Here is a 16,058-nt window from a genome sequence, read left to right as displayed (position 1 = left end):
CGTCCTCAAAATCTAGCTGCAATTTGAAATTTTCATAACAGACTAAATGATACAGCTCTACTGTCGCACAAACTTTGCAAATCCTTTCTGAAAGGAACTTGATTGCCGAGACTTCTGTACAAGGATCCATCTACTTCTTGGAATTTGAATCTGATGCTACAATCTCTAATTAATCCCCCATTTGAACCATCTGCAAATTGCAATTTGAAGTATTTATCTTGGAAAACCTCATTTTTGATTGCTATTACTTCTGCAAGAAGAGCATCTGAGTTATAGGCCTTATCGTTCAGGCCTCCTTACATAATCTTTCATAAGAACAGGGTGTCTTCACAAACAAATCCTTCATTTTTAACAAAAGTAATATCGCACACCAATATCAATCAACCTGTACAACTTCCAGTATTTTTTCCCAAGCTTTCAAACAAAGGCAAATATTGTCTACATTTACTAATGTCCACAGACAAATGTTTACCTTCACAGAACAAATGACTACAGAAAATCTGATCAGTTTGTTTCATTCTCCTACTTCTCTGGACAAACCAGTTTCTAAGGTTACTGTGGCTAGATGGCTTAAGGACTGCATAACCTTCATTTATAACAGAAGGAAAGTGCAGCTGCCAGACCTGTAAAGGCATATTCTGTGAAGGCAGTAGCCAGTTCCGCTGTCTTCCATGTTTGAGCCTCTATTGATAATATATGCAGAGCAGCTACTAGAGGTCTCCTACAGAGACCAACAAACCATACTTTTTGCAGACATGGGGTCTCTGACTTCATTCATAACTGTGAGCTAACCTCTATATGGCATAGGCTCAGTAGTTTAATTTCAGAGCATTTTTCAAAGTTAGCTGCAGCTGGACTGTGATTAACCTCTTCTCTTCCGGTATCCTTTGTTAGAATATAATCATGTCAATAGTTACAGTGCATACATTTAGTAAGTTACTACATGCATGTATATTTCTTTTCTGTCCAGAAGGACCCACTGTTGATACATTTTCAACACAAGTATTTGTACAAGTCAGTTTAATATTAAAATAATATACAATTCAGGTAGCTGTGCTGGCATATGTTAAAGATCCACTGCCCTACTTCTCCTGGCATAGCTGGTAATACCTCATATTGCCACAAGTGGTGATAATAAAATTCTTAGTATTATAAGACTAAAGACTGCAGCTTTAACTGTATATTTTGTCACTGTTGGATTCTTGTCATATGGAATCTGTGCTGCAGGTAGAGATGATTTTCTGGCTTGATTTTCAGAGCTCTGCACCCTTCCCTGCCTTGGCTGGTGTAAAAATGGCATCTGCCCAGACTGCCTTCATTTCTGACTTGCTGCAGTTCATGATTCTATCAAGCATGTTAAAGAATGGTTGTCAGCCCATGATTGAGTTTGGTGTATTGTCTGGGCAGGTAAGTACCCTGCTGGGGGCATAGTTTGTTGTCTTGTAGAGTATAACTTGTTCAATTAAAGGGTGTGTGGTTGACTTAACCAATATACAGAGTGGTATGTATTATGTCTTTCTTAAAGAAAGTGACTAGGTGCATCTGCAACAGGTGGATACATCCCAAAGATTTTCACATGTTATTGTGTATGTGTTGCCCAATCCCTGACCAAGATGTACAAAACTGTCCTTTTTATAGCAGTGTTAGTAAGAAAAGTATTAGAAGGACACTAGCTCTCCAGCCATCTCAGCATAGAAAGAGGCATGTGACCCTTGCAAGCTGCTGTGTGAGCTGGGTTTTAGCAAAAGACTCCAGCAGACATCCCCTAATGAATAAACTTAATAGTGAAGGAGAAGGAGCCCACAGAGTGAATGGCTTTGAGATTACTAACCTCAGAGTTCTGGTCTTTCTAGGATGTCCTTCAAGGATGCATCTGCAGCCATAACATATGGGTTGTCCTGCCTCAGGCAGCCCTTCGGTCGGCCAGATTCCAAAGTCTGGGTCTGGCCTCGGCTGATGTTGCACTTTCCCCGACGTCAGAGCTTCTGGGGTATAAAAGCATCAGCCGACGCCATTTTCCTCAGTCTTTCTTGCCGCGCGGTGCCCGAAGCAGAAGCTGTTCGCAAGTGCCGGTCGGTCAGATCCAGAGATTTCAGCTACCGAAGACTTCGAAAAAAGCTAAGTACCCCATTGGGGACTCTTTCTTGCCTCAGCCGATGTCAGACAAAGTAAATAATTGTTTAACTTGTGGGAAACAAATACCTCATAAGGATTTCCATTCTTACTGCCTTCCTTGCTTAGGCCCAGACCACGACGTATCAGCTTGTTTAGCCTGTGCCTCCTTCAACCGACGGACTCTTAGACGTCGGTCGGAGTTTGCAGAGGAATTTTTTGGAGCCGCTTTTGCTTATAAAATGCCGTCGGAGACTCCGACTTCGCATATGGTAAAAAAACGCAAGGAAAAGGACCGACACTCGCGGCCCGCGGTTTCGGCTGAAACCACGGCTAGGCCTATCGCGAGTGTCTCGGTTTCGTCCGAAACCGAATCCACGACGATTCCTACTACCGAAACCATACTTCCGACCACCGAGGCCAGAGAGGCCCCGGCTGAGTTGGCTTCAGAACTCCCTACCGAAGCTAGTGTTCAGGAATTGTCCGACACCATACCATTGGACATTTCTACCCCTGCATGTGGGGCAGCTAGGCCCCCAGCTTCTATGTCTATTAAGGCCTTCTCCAGGGCTAGAGCTGCCAAACTTTCAAAAGCTTTGCCTCCCAAATCTACATCCCAGAGGCCTACCTCTAGTTCACAGATCCTCAGCCTTGCTGAGGACCTTATTTCCTTAAGGGGTTCACAACCTCACCCAGACAGGGCCTCTCAACCTCCTCCAGACAAAAGGCCCAGGACTGACCCATCTGAACCTCACTCCTCAGATTACACCACGGATGGATCTGATTTGTCAGACCACCAGGAAGGGGCCTACTCGCCTTATGAGGATTCAGATGTAGAGGAATCTATCCCTTCGGCCTCCCCTCCTGAAGAATTTTCCTTTGGGGAGACTTTACACTCCATGAGAGAGCACTTTCAATGGCAAGGTCAGGATTTCTCTGATTCTAGAAAAAGATTAAGGACCTTTTTGCATTTGCCTCAGCATAGGCCCTTAGCTATACCTCCTGTTCTAAATGTAATTGATGATGTGTACAATGATGTCAGTACAGCCCCTGATTCTCTTCCTCCGGCCCCTGCCAAACCTGACAGATATTACAGGGTCCCGGATTCTCATTTCCATCTGTATAAAGCCCATGCTGCAGACCCAGAAACTATTTCTCAGGGCCCTAAAGGGTTGCAGCCGCTACTGCCAAAAATCCCCTACCCTCTGAAAGAGAGTCTAGAGCTTTAGAGAGATGGGGAAAAAAAAAAAAGGTTTATACATCTGCTACTCTTTCTGCCAGGGCATTAAACTGTCAATTCCATATGATACAGTACCAAGAATTTTTGTTAGATCAATTGAATAAGAAACTTTCTTCTCCTGAACCCTTAGACCGTAAATCCCTTCAGGATTTGGTACATAACTCACAACAGGTTAGTAATCATTTTTTAAAATGTGGCTATGATGCACTGGAGGCTTCATTTAGATCAGCTATGACTAGGGCAGTTATTCGTAGGCATGCCTGGCTGAAGGAGCAATCTTTGCCAGACCATGTCAAAGCTAAACTCCGATGCTCCAATGGAGAAACAAAATTTATTTGGCTCCTCTGCACAGGAGATTCTAAAAAAGGTGGAAGAAAAAGCAAAATCTGTGCAAACTGTTAAAGATTTCCTACAAGTTCAACCACCGAGGTACAGCAGAAACTGGCCTACAAAGAATTAGTCCTTTCCAGACTCGTCCAGAGCACAAAGAGGCAGGAACAGGCGTCCTAGAGGCAGAGGTCAATCGAAGGGCCCCTACAGAGGCCGTCAGTGGCAGCCTGCCAGCCAGAGGAGTAGTGCAACAGCTACAACTACAACCACTACTACAGGACAGACCCAATGACTTGACTCTGACCCCACCTACCAGGGATCAACTGGAAGCACCCTTGGGCGGAAAACTGGCTTTATTCTCAAAAAACTGGCATTGCATTACAAAAGATACATGGACATTGCAAATAATAGACAAAGGATACAGGTTTCACTTCCACACTTTGCCAAAAAGAAGTAGAATGCCAAACCTTCCACCAAACCAGAAGGCAGAGGCTTTCAGACAAATCAGCAATTTACTTCAGATGAAAGCTATAGAAAAGGTACCATGTACAGAACAAGGCCAAGGATTTTACTCCAGACTATTCCTTGTACCAAGAAAAGAAAACCAATGGAGGCCTATTCTCGACCTGTCCGCACTGAACACTTATCTGATTGTGCCAAAATTCAAGATGCTGACCCTACAGCAACTTCTTCCCATGTTGGGCAATGAGTCTTGGCTGGTAACTCTAGATCTCAAGGAGGCATACCTGCACGTCTCTATTCGACCAGATTGCAGAAGACACCTCTGATTTCTTGCAGGATCAGAGCATTATCAATTCTCAGCATTGCCCTTTGGCATATCTAGTGCGCCCAGAGTATTCACGAAATGCCTGGCATCAGTAATTGCACATTGCAGACTTCAGGGAAATCAAATTTATCCATACCTGGACGACTGCCTAATACAAGCGGACAACAAGAAAAAATTGTTAAAGGACTTGGCCTATGCCATACACCTGCTACAGACCTTGGGATACACAGTCAACATCCAAAAGTCAAGACTAGTACCATCCCAAAGGATAACCTTTTTGGTTCGGATCTGGACACAATCACCCAGATGGCTTTTCTCACAGAAGAAAAACAAAACCAACTTCCAGATTACTTCATGATTCTGACAAGACAAACTCAGCTTACTGCAAGGAAAGTCCTGCAGGCCCTGGGTTACATGGCATCCTGCATAATTTTAATTCCACATGCCAGGCTGCATATGAGGAAATTACAATGGTACCTAAGGAGTGTATGGTCTCAACACAGTCTAGAAACCATGATACCAATCATTCCATGCCTTCAAAAGGAATTTCTGTGGTGGGCTCAGGCCTGCCAGTCCAACAGAGAGGGTTGCCTTTTAACACACCAAAAACAAGGCAGACCATCACCACGGACGCCTCAGACCGAGGATGGGGAGCACACATGGAGGACAAACGTATCCAAGGCCTATGGCCTCAAGGGCAGCTAAGCATGCACATAAACCAAAAGGAAATGCTGGCAGTGAGGCATGCAATCGAGGCATTCAGACCCTTCCTCCAACAAGGACATCTGTTAATAAGGACAGACAACACCACGGTCATGTGGTACATAAACAAACAGGGAGGCACACATTCCTATCCTCTATGCCGGATGGCTATGGATCTGTGGGATCTATGCCTGAATCTCAATATCCAGCTGCAGGCCCAGTTCGTACCAGGAAAAGAAAGTGCACTAGCAGACAGCTTAAGCAGAACTACCATGGATGCATACGAATGGATGCTGCATCCAGACATCTTCAAACTCATAACAAAGACATGGGGAATGCCGGAGATAGAGCTGTTCGCCTCCCCACTCAACCACCAACTGAAGACAATTCTGCTCAAGGACATGCCACCCACGAGCATGGAGGGTGGACTCTCTCTCTTTCAGTTGGAATGCCCTAACAGTATATGCCTTTCCACCTCTCCCACTGATGTATAAGGTTCTACTGAAATCAGGGAGGAACAGCCAAAAGTGATACTAATAGCTCCAGACTGGCCAAGACAACACTGGTACCCACTATTGAGAAGCATGTCTCAGGCAAATTCATGGCCTCTTCCCCTATGGCCTCTTCTTCTAACACAGAACAATTTCAAGACCCTGCATCCCAACTTGAAAACATTGCAGCTAACTTCCTGGAAAATTCTTTAAATCCCAACCAAACTGTTTTATCTCAGAGGGTGAAGGACATTATCCTGGAGGCTCGCAGACCTTCCACAAGGAAGACATACTCAGCTAAGTGGAAGAGATTTCTCATTTGGAGCACATCAAAGGGCACAGATGTCACAGTGGCAAACCTAGCACACATCCTAGAATACTTAGCAGAATTGTTCCACAATGGCCTGTCTTATTCTTCCATTAAGATTCATGCTTCAGCAATTTCAGCAGAATACAATATGGATCCACCTATCTTCTCACACCCTCTTCTCAGGCAATTTTTGAGAGGGATCAAAAATGTTAAACCTCCAAGAAGACCCCCTCTACCTGCATGGGATCTCAACTTTGTGCTGGAAAAACTGACACTACCTCCTTTTGAACCAGCAGCATCAGCAGACCTACAGTTTTTATCTTGGAAAACTGCATTCCTTCTGGCAATCACTTCAGCAAGAAGAGTATCTGAGTTACAAGCATTAATGGCAGTACAGCCTTTCCTTATTTTTCACCAGGATAGAGTGTCACTAAGAACCAATCCTACTTTCATGCCAAAGGTAGTATCTAGGGTATCCTTGAACCAAGCTATTCATTTGCCTACATTCTTCCCTAACCCACAGAACAAAGGGGAAAAACTTTTGCACACCCTGGATATACACAGACAACTATGCTACTATTTGGACAGAACGAAAACTAGCAGAAAAACTGACCAACTTTTAGTAGCATATGCAACTGGGGTGCAAGGAAGAGCAATTTCCAAACAGACAATTTCAAAATGGATAGGAAATTGCTTTCACTTTTGTTACTCCTTTCATGGAAAGATAGTTCCTGAAAACATCAGGCCTCACTCCACAAGGGCCACAACCACCACTACAGCTTTCCTACGAGGGGTGGCTACCAAGGACATTTTAGAAGCTGCTACTTGGAGCTCCGTGCATACATTTGCCAAACATTACAATCTACCTCTATACTCCAGATCCCGAGCAGGGTTTGCAACTGCAGTGCTGCAGGGGATCTTAACTACACCATCTTTCTCTTAGTACCTCCTCCCCCAGATTGGCTATGGTATTCTACCCATATGTTATGACTGCAGATGCATCCTTGAAGGACATAGCACAATTTTGTACCTACCATAAATGTAGATGTCCGATAGGTATGCATCTGCAGTCAGGATTACCCACCCTCCTTCCCCTCTGTGGTATTCCTAGGGTACTTACCCCTCTTTCAGCTAGCTGGGGGAATCTATTATGGTGTATTTGTTTGTTTACACATGTATATAATTTGCAAATGTTTGGAACTTTTCTGCATTTATCCAAATTTAGCCTTCCTAGAGGGCACCTGGCATCTGGGGCAAGAAAAACTGAGGAAAATGGCATCTGCTGATGCTTTTATACCCCCAGAAGCTCTGACGTCAGGGGGAAAGTGCGACATCAACTGAGGCCAGACCCAGACTTTGGAATCCGGCCGACCGAAGGGCTGCCTGAGGCAGGACAACTCATATGTTATGACTGCAGATGCATACCTATCGGACATCTACATTTATGGTAGGTACAAAACTGTACTTTCCAGATATCAGGATCATAGAGGTTGTTTTACAGCCCCAGCCTTGATGTATGCTACCATAGGTTCTGGCATTGTGCTTCCAGAAGTCATTGTGCTTTGTTATTGCTTGTCCTCCTTGGCCAAAGAGTTGATATTTCCTTTTGAATCAGATGTTTGTCTCCAGGCGTCTGACTCTGAAGGCATTTTTGTGGTTGCAGAAAGGGAGGACAGTATCACCACTGTAATTGTAAAAGAGGGCATCTACATTAGCTAAAGAAGAGCTCAGAGATATCTCCCATTTTGCTCACAAGTTTCTAGGTGATTTCTGCACTACATGGACAACTACATGAAATCGGCAGATGGTAGTAGTGTCTAAGGCACTGTCCTGTTGTGGATCTGCAGCCTTCCTCATCAGATGTCCCACCCAAGATTCATTTTGGTTGTCTCAGCACACTTGTTTTTCCTCCTCTTGGAGATCATAAGGGAAAAACCTCCACTGTTGCCTCAGCACGTGAAACTCTTGAGGCAGATCATGCAGTCCTTAGTAGTTTCAAGACTGCCCATGCTCAAACTTCTTGCATGTGAAGATACGACTTTGTTTGAACTTTATTCAGATGGTGTACTTTCATGAGGGACACTTGGATGCAAATTGTAAGGAAAGCATACCTACCTAAATCGACCCAAAGTTTGCACATACACAAGTGTTTCTGTAGTACTTGCCCAAGTTGTTTACTACTAGACTAGTTACTGCCTCATTGAAGCTGGATTTGTCAGCTATTTCATCTTCCCTGATCATAGACCTACCCCCCTCTAGCGTCCAGGCCCCTGTTAGGCAATTTGTGAAAGGTGTCCTTCACCTCAGGCTCCCTAGAAAAGAATAGACTCCAGCTTGGGATTTGAACTTCTTGCTGGGAAAATTGACGGTACCACCCTTTGGGCCAGCAACTTTATTTTTTTTTGTACTTGAAAAAAGTCATTCGTATTGTCTTAACAGGAGGGTATCCTAGCTCCAGGCTCTGCTATACAGAAATTCATTCTTAGTTTTCCATAGACATGGTATGTTTGCATAGTAGTCCTTCATGCCAAAAGTAGTGACGGAGGAGTCTTTAAATCAAGCTCTCCAGTTTCCTGCCTTTTTTTTCTTTAATCTTCAATACAGGGAGGAGAGAGTCATGTACTCCTTTGGTGTTGACAGACCTCTGGGATATTATGTGGTTCATCCCAAGGAGATTAGATAGACAGTGCAACTCTTTTACTTTCACTGCAGAAAAATAAAAAAGCCTAGCTGATTACATTTTGTGATTTACAGGTTGATAAGACATTACAAGAATTAATTTAGATCACATTCTACAAGGGGTACTGCAGCTGGTACTGTATTTTGGGGAGGGGGTGAAGTGCTCAGGGGCATTCTTGAGGCAGCAACAGGGACACATTTTCATACCACTGTAGGTTGGATATTTTGTCCAGATCCAGAGCTCCTATTTGCCTATGCAGTTTTGCAGGGGCTTCTCCAGACCCCATCTGGATCCTAGCTAACCTCCCTCATTCTGGCCACAATTTAGTCGCTTTGTATCTTTTATGACTAGAACAGTGATGCACACAAATAACATAGTACAAGTATGAGAGGGTGGCCTAATGGTTAAGGTGTTTGCCTTACAAACACTAGGTGCAGGGTGTGAGTCTCATAAGGGATAACTGGCTAGGCTTAAAATGGCTCGCAAGAGCAGTCAGCCTAGTATTAATCTATGAACCTATGAACAGAAAGATTCTCTGCCCTTGAAACTCGCATTCATTTTTCCCAGAGACTTCCCATACTCTGGAATAGACTACCTATCTATGTCAAACAGAGCTCGTCATTAGCACTCTTCAAGAAAAATCTTGATGATTCGATGGGTAATAGGAAATTCACCCCAGGGATCACTTCTGTGGTTCTGCTTGACAAGGGCACAGGAAAATAATTTTCTTGGGTGGCAAAAGCCAGGGTACATTTTTGGCTAGGCTTGTATAGGCCCTAGGGCCAGTAGCATAGTACCTACCTATGAACCTATGTAAGCAGCTTGTCATAACAGTAAATTTTTGAGTGGGATCACTGTGCACTACTACTTTCCCTGTATCCAACCCAGCTACCCTGCTTGTGCATGCTAGGGCTGGGGTAGGTGACGAAAGTCACTCCCCTACCTTATAGGATCCTTTGCTCCTATTGCATCCTAGTAAGACTCCGTCTCCTCTCCCCCTTTTGTCTAGATTCAGTTGGGGTGACTGGTTTCTAGGTTTTTCTTAGCCAATCGGGGGAGGGGAGCAGATTCTGGAGAAAGCCGTTAGTTTTAGCCTTGTTTGGGCAAGAAAATGCTAAAGATGGAGCGAGCACATGCCACCTTTATACCAGGTACATATTAAGGGAGTATGGCTTCAGCTCTACTGGGGGGGTAGCTTCCACAGTGCTAGAAGTCCATGTAGATATCAGGCTGTTCGTGTGGCGAAGACCTTGTCTGTTAATGACTGCAACAGTGATCCCAGTCAGGCATCTACTGTTATGGTAAGCTGCGTGTACAGTTCTGTCCTTGCTTTTGAGATTGACAAGGATAATGAAACAGTCCTCTCTTTATCCCAAATGACCCTCTCCTTTTGAGATACTTATAAGGCAGCATCTGCACTTGTGTATTTTCCCAAAAGTTTGTCAGCATTTAGAAAAAAAGATGATGACCTTTTTGTTACTATCCCTTACCTTTCTGTTGTGGAAGCATCTGGGTTCATTTTATTTTTCATAATATTGTGATGGCATTTACCAGACCCAGAGAAAAATGAAGTAACATTTAAGGTAGATTGTGTACTTTATACTGTGTCACATTTGGAGTGTTTCAGGTTAACGTTTTAGTGCAGCAGATTCAAAAGGCCACACTACCTTTCTATTGTGCCAGAGTTGTCAGCTGTGGACAGTTAAGAAACAGGATGCTCTACTACTCTCTGTCTTGGATCTCTTTATTTTCAGTCTCACATGTCCCTGTTTCAGTCCTTCCTTTTGGACTTGAATGTGGACGTGGTGGTATAGCACCTTGATTCTGCATTTTTAGTCTGAAAAAAAATTGCAGTGACTTCTTTAGTGGGCTTTTAACTACCCTGTTGTCATTTTTACATTGCTGATGCTTTTTCTAGGACAGCAGGTTCAGATTATGCCTGAAGCAGAGATTGTCTCCGGCTGTCCTCCATTAAAGGTAAGATAACCAATCTGGAGGTACCATGAGAGGGTGACACTGTCTCAAGTTAGACTTCCCAGGACCTTACAGAAGATTTGCAAAAGAATGCATGGGTGTTGATCAGTGTGGAGGCTTTTTTTGTGTGTGCACCATCTGGCTAATTTTTCAGTACAAATCCATTTCCCCATGAAGTAGCAGCCCTTTAGTAGGATGATAAAAGCATCTAAACACTAGATAGTGTTTCCCTTCCCTTTTCTGCCAGTCATCTCTCAGGTTGATTATACAGGTCCTAAATCACAGTCATGACTTGCTTGTCAGGATTTCCTGTGGGGGAAGCTTTTTGTACAGGTTTGCCCAACTTGGTTAGCCATTACCAAGGGCTGGTAGGTTCTGGGTGTGTTTTCTAATGCCACTTGTTAAAACTGCTAGGTTCTCCCCCCTAGAAAAGACCTCCATTACAGGACCAGGTGTTTACCACAAACTTTGATAAAGGCTCGGGCACTGCTTCTCAGAGAGGGGCCATAGTGTGGTGTCTGCGGCATTAGTCACACCTAGACATGAATAACCAATTAATTTCATTTGGCTTCCTTAAACAAGATTTGTATGAGGCTTTTGATCAGTGTGCTTAAACAAGATTTGTATGAGGCTTTTGATCACTCTGCTAGGTGTAATGCAAAATAAAGTAAGCATTTAGTTCTGCATTTTTGTTACATGAATATAATGTATAATAAAACGGATGAAAATTAGACTACATTATTTCTACAGTAAAAAAATATACTCTCCATGGTAAACTACCGAGGATGACCTTGGCGTTGCTGAGGATCAAATATTATGCAGCCAGAAGCACAGTGACTTTGCTCTTACTAAGATAAGGAGTAAAAAGAAAGCACCAATCGTAATAAAAATACAAACTATGCATGTACCACTCTTCCAGTAACTGAAATTGAATGAAATATGTTTGTGTACTTGGATTAAATCAGTAATTGTAATTTGCATAGCTTTTTATATGGAACGTAAAGAAAAGTATAAATTGTTAGTTACTGCTGTATATAACATGGATCTGAGGAAGTTCTGACAAGGGTGAAAAGCAGTCCTCTCTTGTAGGGTTGAAAGAACTGCAGTCCCGGACGTCGGTTCTTTAGGAACTCAGTGGAGAGCCAGAGGTTTGCCAGGAGTTTCTATGGGTTCTCCCCAGAAGAACTTTTTACTGTTCAAGGATGTCCCATCAGGCAGGCCAGGCTGCTGGGGGGGGGCTTCGGCCTGCTCTTCTTCCTTGTCCCACAGTAATTGGTGGAGCCTCTCCTTCTGTGCTTAAAAGCTTTAGAGGTGAGCCTTCTTCAGCTTCAGCTTTCGTGGGGGCTTCTCCCAGGGTTCTGTACCTAAAACAAAAATGCTTAAATGGCAGAAGATTTGATTAACTATTATTAGAGTTCTATGGGCCCTCTGCCTAAGGCCTGCTAGGGAGGAGGAGTTTTTTGAGTTTGATTCAGGTTCCAGGGCTTCCTGAGTCCTCTGCGGGATGATTTCAGGGATGATTTCCCTTATTCTGGATCTGATATGGATGATGCCACTCCTTGACTTCTCCTCTCCAGAGTTTTTCATTTTCAGGGAGATCATTTTTCCATGAGGCACTTTAAATGGGGGAAGGCCAGGGATGATTCCATTCCAGGGCTCCCTTGATAAAGTCTTGTTTTACAGGGGCCATTTGAGGCCTGAAGCTCCTCCTTTTGCAGAGGGTGGAAGAACCCTGTTTCCTGAACCCTGATCTGTTGCCCTGATGCGTCTGTTAAAGCTGATGGAACTAGTAGGGTGTATAGGGGTAAAGTAAGCTAGAGTATAGTGTTAGAAGTCAAGCTCTAAATCCAGAAACTATTTCTCAGGGAAAAGAAGGTGTTCCCACTGACAAGGAGGAAACTGATTCCCACTGACAAGGAGGCTAGGGCTTTGATAGGTGGGATAGAAACTGCTCTTCCTTCTGATCTCATATGAGTGAAAGTTCCACATTCTCAAATCCTAAAATTATCTTCTTTCTTAATTCTCCACTTGAGTGTGTGGAAGTGGCGGCGGTTGGTATTGAGAAGGTATTGAGTGCAAGAGTTGGTTTTTGATGTTGGTGTGTGGATTTTGCATTCAATGCAATGTGGCTTGTGTGCAGGCCTCCCCTCTCCTCTTTGCAATGTGGTTCTGAGATTTCAGGTCATCACTGCCTTAAGAGATCAGGATTTGGGATGCACCTTTACAGTCTGATGTTTTAATTGGCCTGGTTACAGTCTTATGTTTGCATTAAAATGGAGTGGAAGCAGTTTTAAAGAATGGATTTTGAAAATTTTCTATGCAAACTAGTAAGAAAATTTTTTTTTAGGAGCAGCCACCCTAGTCTAAGGCTGGGGCTATCCTGGTAGGAGTACAGCCGGGTAACTGACCAGTTGCTTGTAGGTCTAGGCGTGGGTTAGGGCTTAGGGCTCTCGTCTCTTCAGAGGTCAAGACAGGGGCACAGACACTCAGACAGACAGGACAGGGGGTTCTTTTCAGTCTGGAAGCTCCTTTTATCCTTTTCCCTTGCTTTTCCAAAGACCAATAGATTCTCGTCTTCGTAAGCCTTTCACGGCGACACTCTCTCTCAAGAAGAAAAATTTATTTTTTCCAAGACAGAGAGGTTTCAGACTAAGAGACATTCCTCCTCCACAAAGAAAAGAATGATTTCACGTCTTCAAAGGCATACTCAAGTTCCTCCAATTCAAATGTTCACAAGTTTTCCAGGTTTCTCAGTGGATTTATGGGGAGCATCAGCAGCGGCTCCTCCTTCAAAAGAAAGGCCACAAGTTTTATTCCATGTGTTTTAATAGGAAGGGAAGGGCACGTTCAGCGGTCCAATTTTATTATCTTCAGGCTAAGTTGCAGGAAAGTATCTGCGGTTTCGAGCTGGATTCTCATTATCAGTTCTCTTCTTTGCCTTGGCCTTCTACTTAGCCCAGAGTATTCACCAAGGGTTCTGTTTCTGGCTCAGCTTACTTCAGACTTCAGGCTACAAGGAATTCAAATACTTTTAATTTGCCTGATTGCTTCTCAAGAAGAAAAGGAAGACCTTCAAGCATCTGAATATGTTATTATAGCAGTGCTATGCCTAGGGTATTATTCTGAGTATTCAAATCAGAGTCTAGTACCTCTCCACATGTCTCTCTGTGAGACTGAATTGAAGAATACAGCAACCCAGACCCAGATGGCCTTTTTAACCCCGGACCGGACTACTATCATAGGACCATCATCTATTATCATCATCATCATCAGTATCAGCTGTCTGAGACTCCAGGCATTAGGGTTCCCAATGGTATCTCAAAAATGTATGGACACAGCACTGCCAGGATTTAGACACTGTCATTCCCATACCTTGCCTTCAAAAGGGAATTTTTGTGGGCTCAGAATGTCAGGTGTTGATTCTAACAGACAACACAACTGTCATGTGGTACATCAACAAAAGCAGGAACACATTCTTATCCTCTCTATGCAGGCCAATTTGATTATGGCCGAATTTAACTAAAGCTTGAACTAACTTTTGCAGGGTTTCTACCAGGAGCACAGAACTCCTAGCAGCAGTGTTAAAGCAGGCAATCATGGATCCCCAACGGGACTGGATCGTTCGCTTCTCCACTAAACCACCAGCTGCCAAAGTATTGCACAAAGGGTTTCACATCTGTTATCTCAAGAGGACGGTCATCTGCTCAATGCAAGCTCAACCTCTCTTCATCTACAGCCTGGCATATTCTTGTGTGTGTTGAAACACAGCAGGTCTCCTCAACAAGAGACTGCTTTTTGTTGGCTATACTTCTGCAAGAAGGGTGTCTGAGTTGGCAGGCCCCTTATGCTTTTGATTTTCCATAAGGATAGGTATCATTTACGCATAATCCAGACCCCCAGAATAAAGGGAAAAGTAGATGTACACAGGCAATTATGCTATTACTTAAGCGTTCGCAGGGCAAGCCTGTGTCAAAACAAACTATTTCCACTTCAACAGCATTTTCTGGGGGTGGCACTAAGGATGGATTCTACCCAATTGTTAGGACTGGGCAGAAAAGACTGAGGATAGGACGCGGTCATGCGCATTAGTACCCTGGCGTACTGACGCGCCAGTCGTCGCCATGGTGCCCGCCATGGCCTACTCTGGGTATATGCCCTGCGGACTATTTTTAACTTAATGAATCATGGCTTAAGCAAGCAATACCAGCTTGAATCCCGTTTTCTTATTTTTAATAAGAATGCATCTTGATCTATGACATTTGTTTTACATAGTTTTGACAACAGCCTATTAAAAAAAAAATGTATGCCGATATCAAGACTAATTTGTTCCTGTACAGTTAGTCTTCCTTTTTGTGTTCTTGAAGAACTGTTGATTTAGGCTATAGTCTTTTATGCATGGATGTGATTGAAGGTATATTTTGATGGTGTAGCACCAACGCTGAAAGACATTTCTCTGTTTTAATATTTTGTTTTCCTACAGTGGATTCCTTTCTGTCTCTGGAAGGCCCACTCCTTTTGGACATGAGAATAAAGCACTTGCTGAAAGAAGGCCGCATAGATGAAGCAACAGCTTTAGCTAAACTGTGCTCAGATCATCCAGAGTTTGGTGCAAAAATTAGTTTCAAGCAGACCTACCTTGTCTGCCTTTGTTCATCGTCTTCAAATGAAAAATTGTTGGAGGAGGTAAGTGCTTAAAATCGTAGTGGATTTAGAAATGAGAATGTCTTTTTTTTTTAATGTATGTTTAGTTTTCTTGTCATCCAATTTAGTAGTGAGGTTTGCACTGTCTGCCATTTTGAAGGTGCGTGCATATTGGCTCATTTTTGTTTTATTGCATAGCTGATGTATCATGTGTGATACAAGCACTGTCAGTAAATATGTTTAGTGATTGCTTTGTGTTGGCTAACACACGAAAACCTTTCACGGTTTGGTAGTGTCAGTGGACTGATCCAGATGCCTCAGAATTTGAATTGTATTTATGTGATGGTTCCAAAAACTTCAATATCCTTTCCAACACAATTAACTAGTTAAATAGTTGTGTTGCCTACTTTTACAGTTCTCATTCTGTACTTCAACAGTCTTCATTTAGACGATCCTGTAGATGAGAAACTAACTGCTTTCAGACAACCTCCTTATATACCACCTTGAATGTTAAACCCTTGTTATCTAGCTAATTACTGTGAGAATGTTCCCATACACATGCTGAATTTTAAGGTCTGAGTGTGCATTTAAAGGCAACATACACATTTTCCATAAGCAACATGTTACAGTAGACAGATGTTACATGATGTACGTGACCCTTGGTGTTTTGTAAACAGTGCATGCATCTCTTTGTCTGGCAGTGCAGATGATTGAGATTAAGATATTAAGCTGCTTTCTGCAGTCCAGGTTGATTCCCTCAGTCTCTACCTATTAAGTGACTGTGCAAGTCA

At 43.2% G+C, this 16,058-nt stretch overlaps 1 protein-coding gene across 1 annotated transcript in view; it reads left to right on the top strand.

Moving 5' to 3' along the window:
* The window catches only part of ZNF292 (zinc finger protein 292), a 1,171,601-nt gene that overhangs the window by 741,284 nt on the left and 414,259 nt on the right, over positions 1 to 16,058 (top strand). Inside the window, exon 5 of the mRNA XM_044067433.1 lies at positions 15,107 to 15,309. Within this exon, the coding sequence (XP_043923368.1) occupies positions 15,107 to 15,309 (203 nt within the window). The remainder of the gene's footprint in view (positions 1 to 15,106; positions 15,310 to 16,058) is intronic.

Source organism: Protopterus annectens, chromosome 1.part0, assembly GCF_019279795.1.
Source record: "Protopterus annectens isolate FY-2018-M chromosome 1.part0, PAN1.0, whole genome shotgun sequence".
NCBI classification, from domain to species: Eukaryota; Metazoa; Chordata; order Ceratodontiformes; family Protopteridae; genus Protopterus; species Protopterus annectens.
Note: the sequence above shows the minus strand (reverse complement) of the source record. Positions and strands in the feature narration are given on the sequence as shown.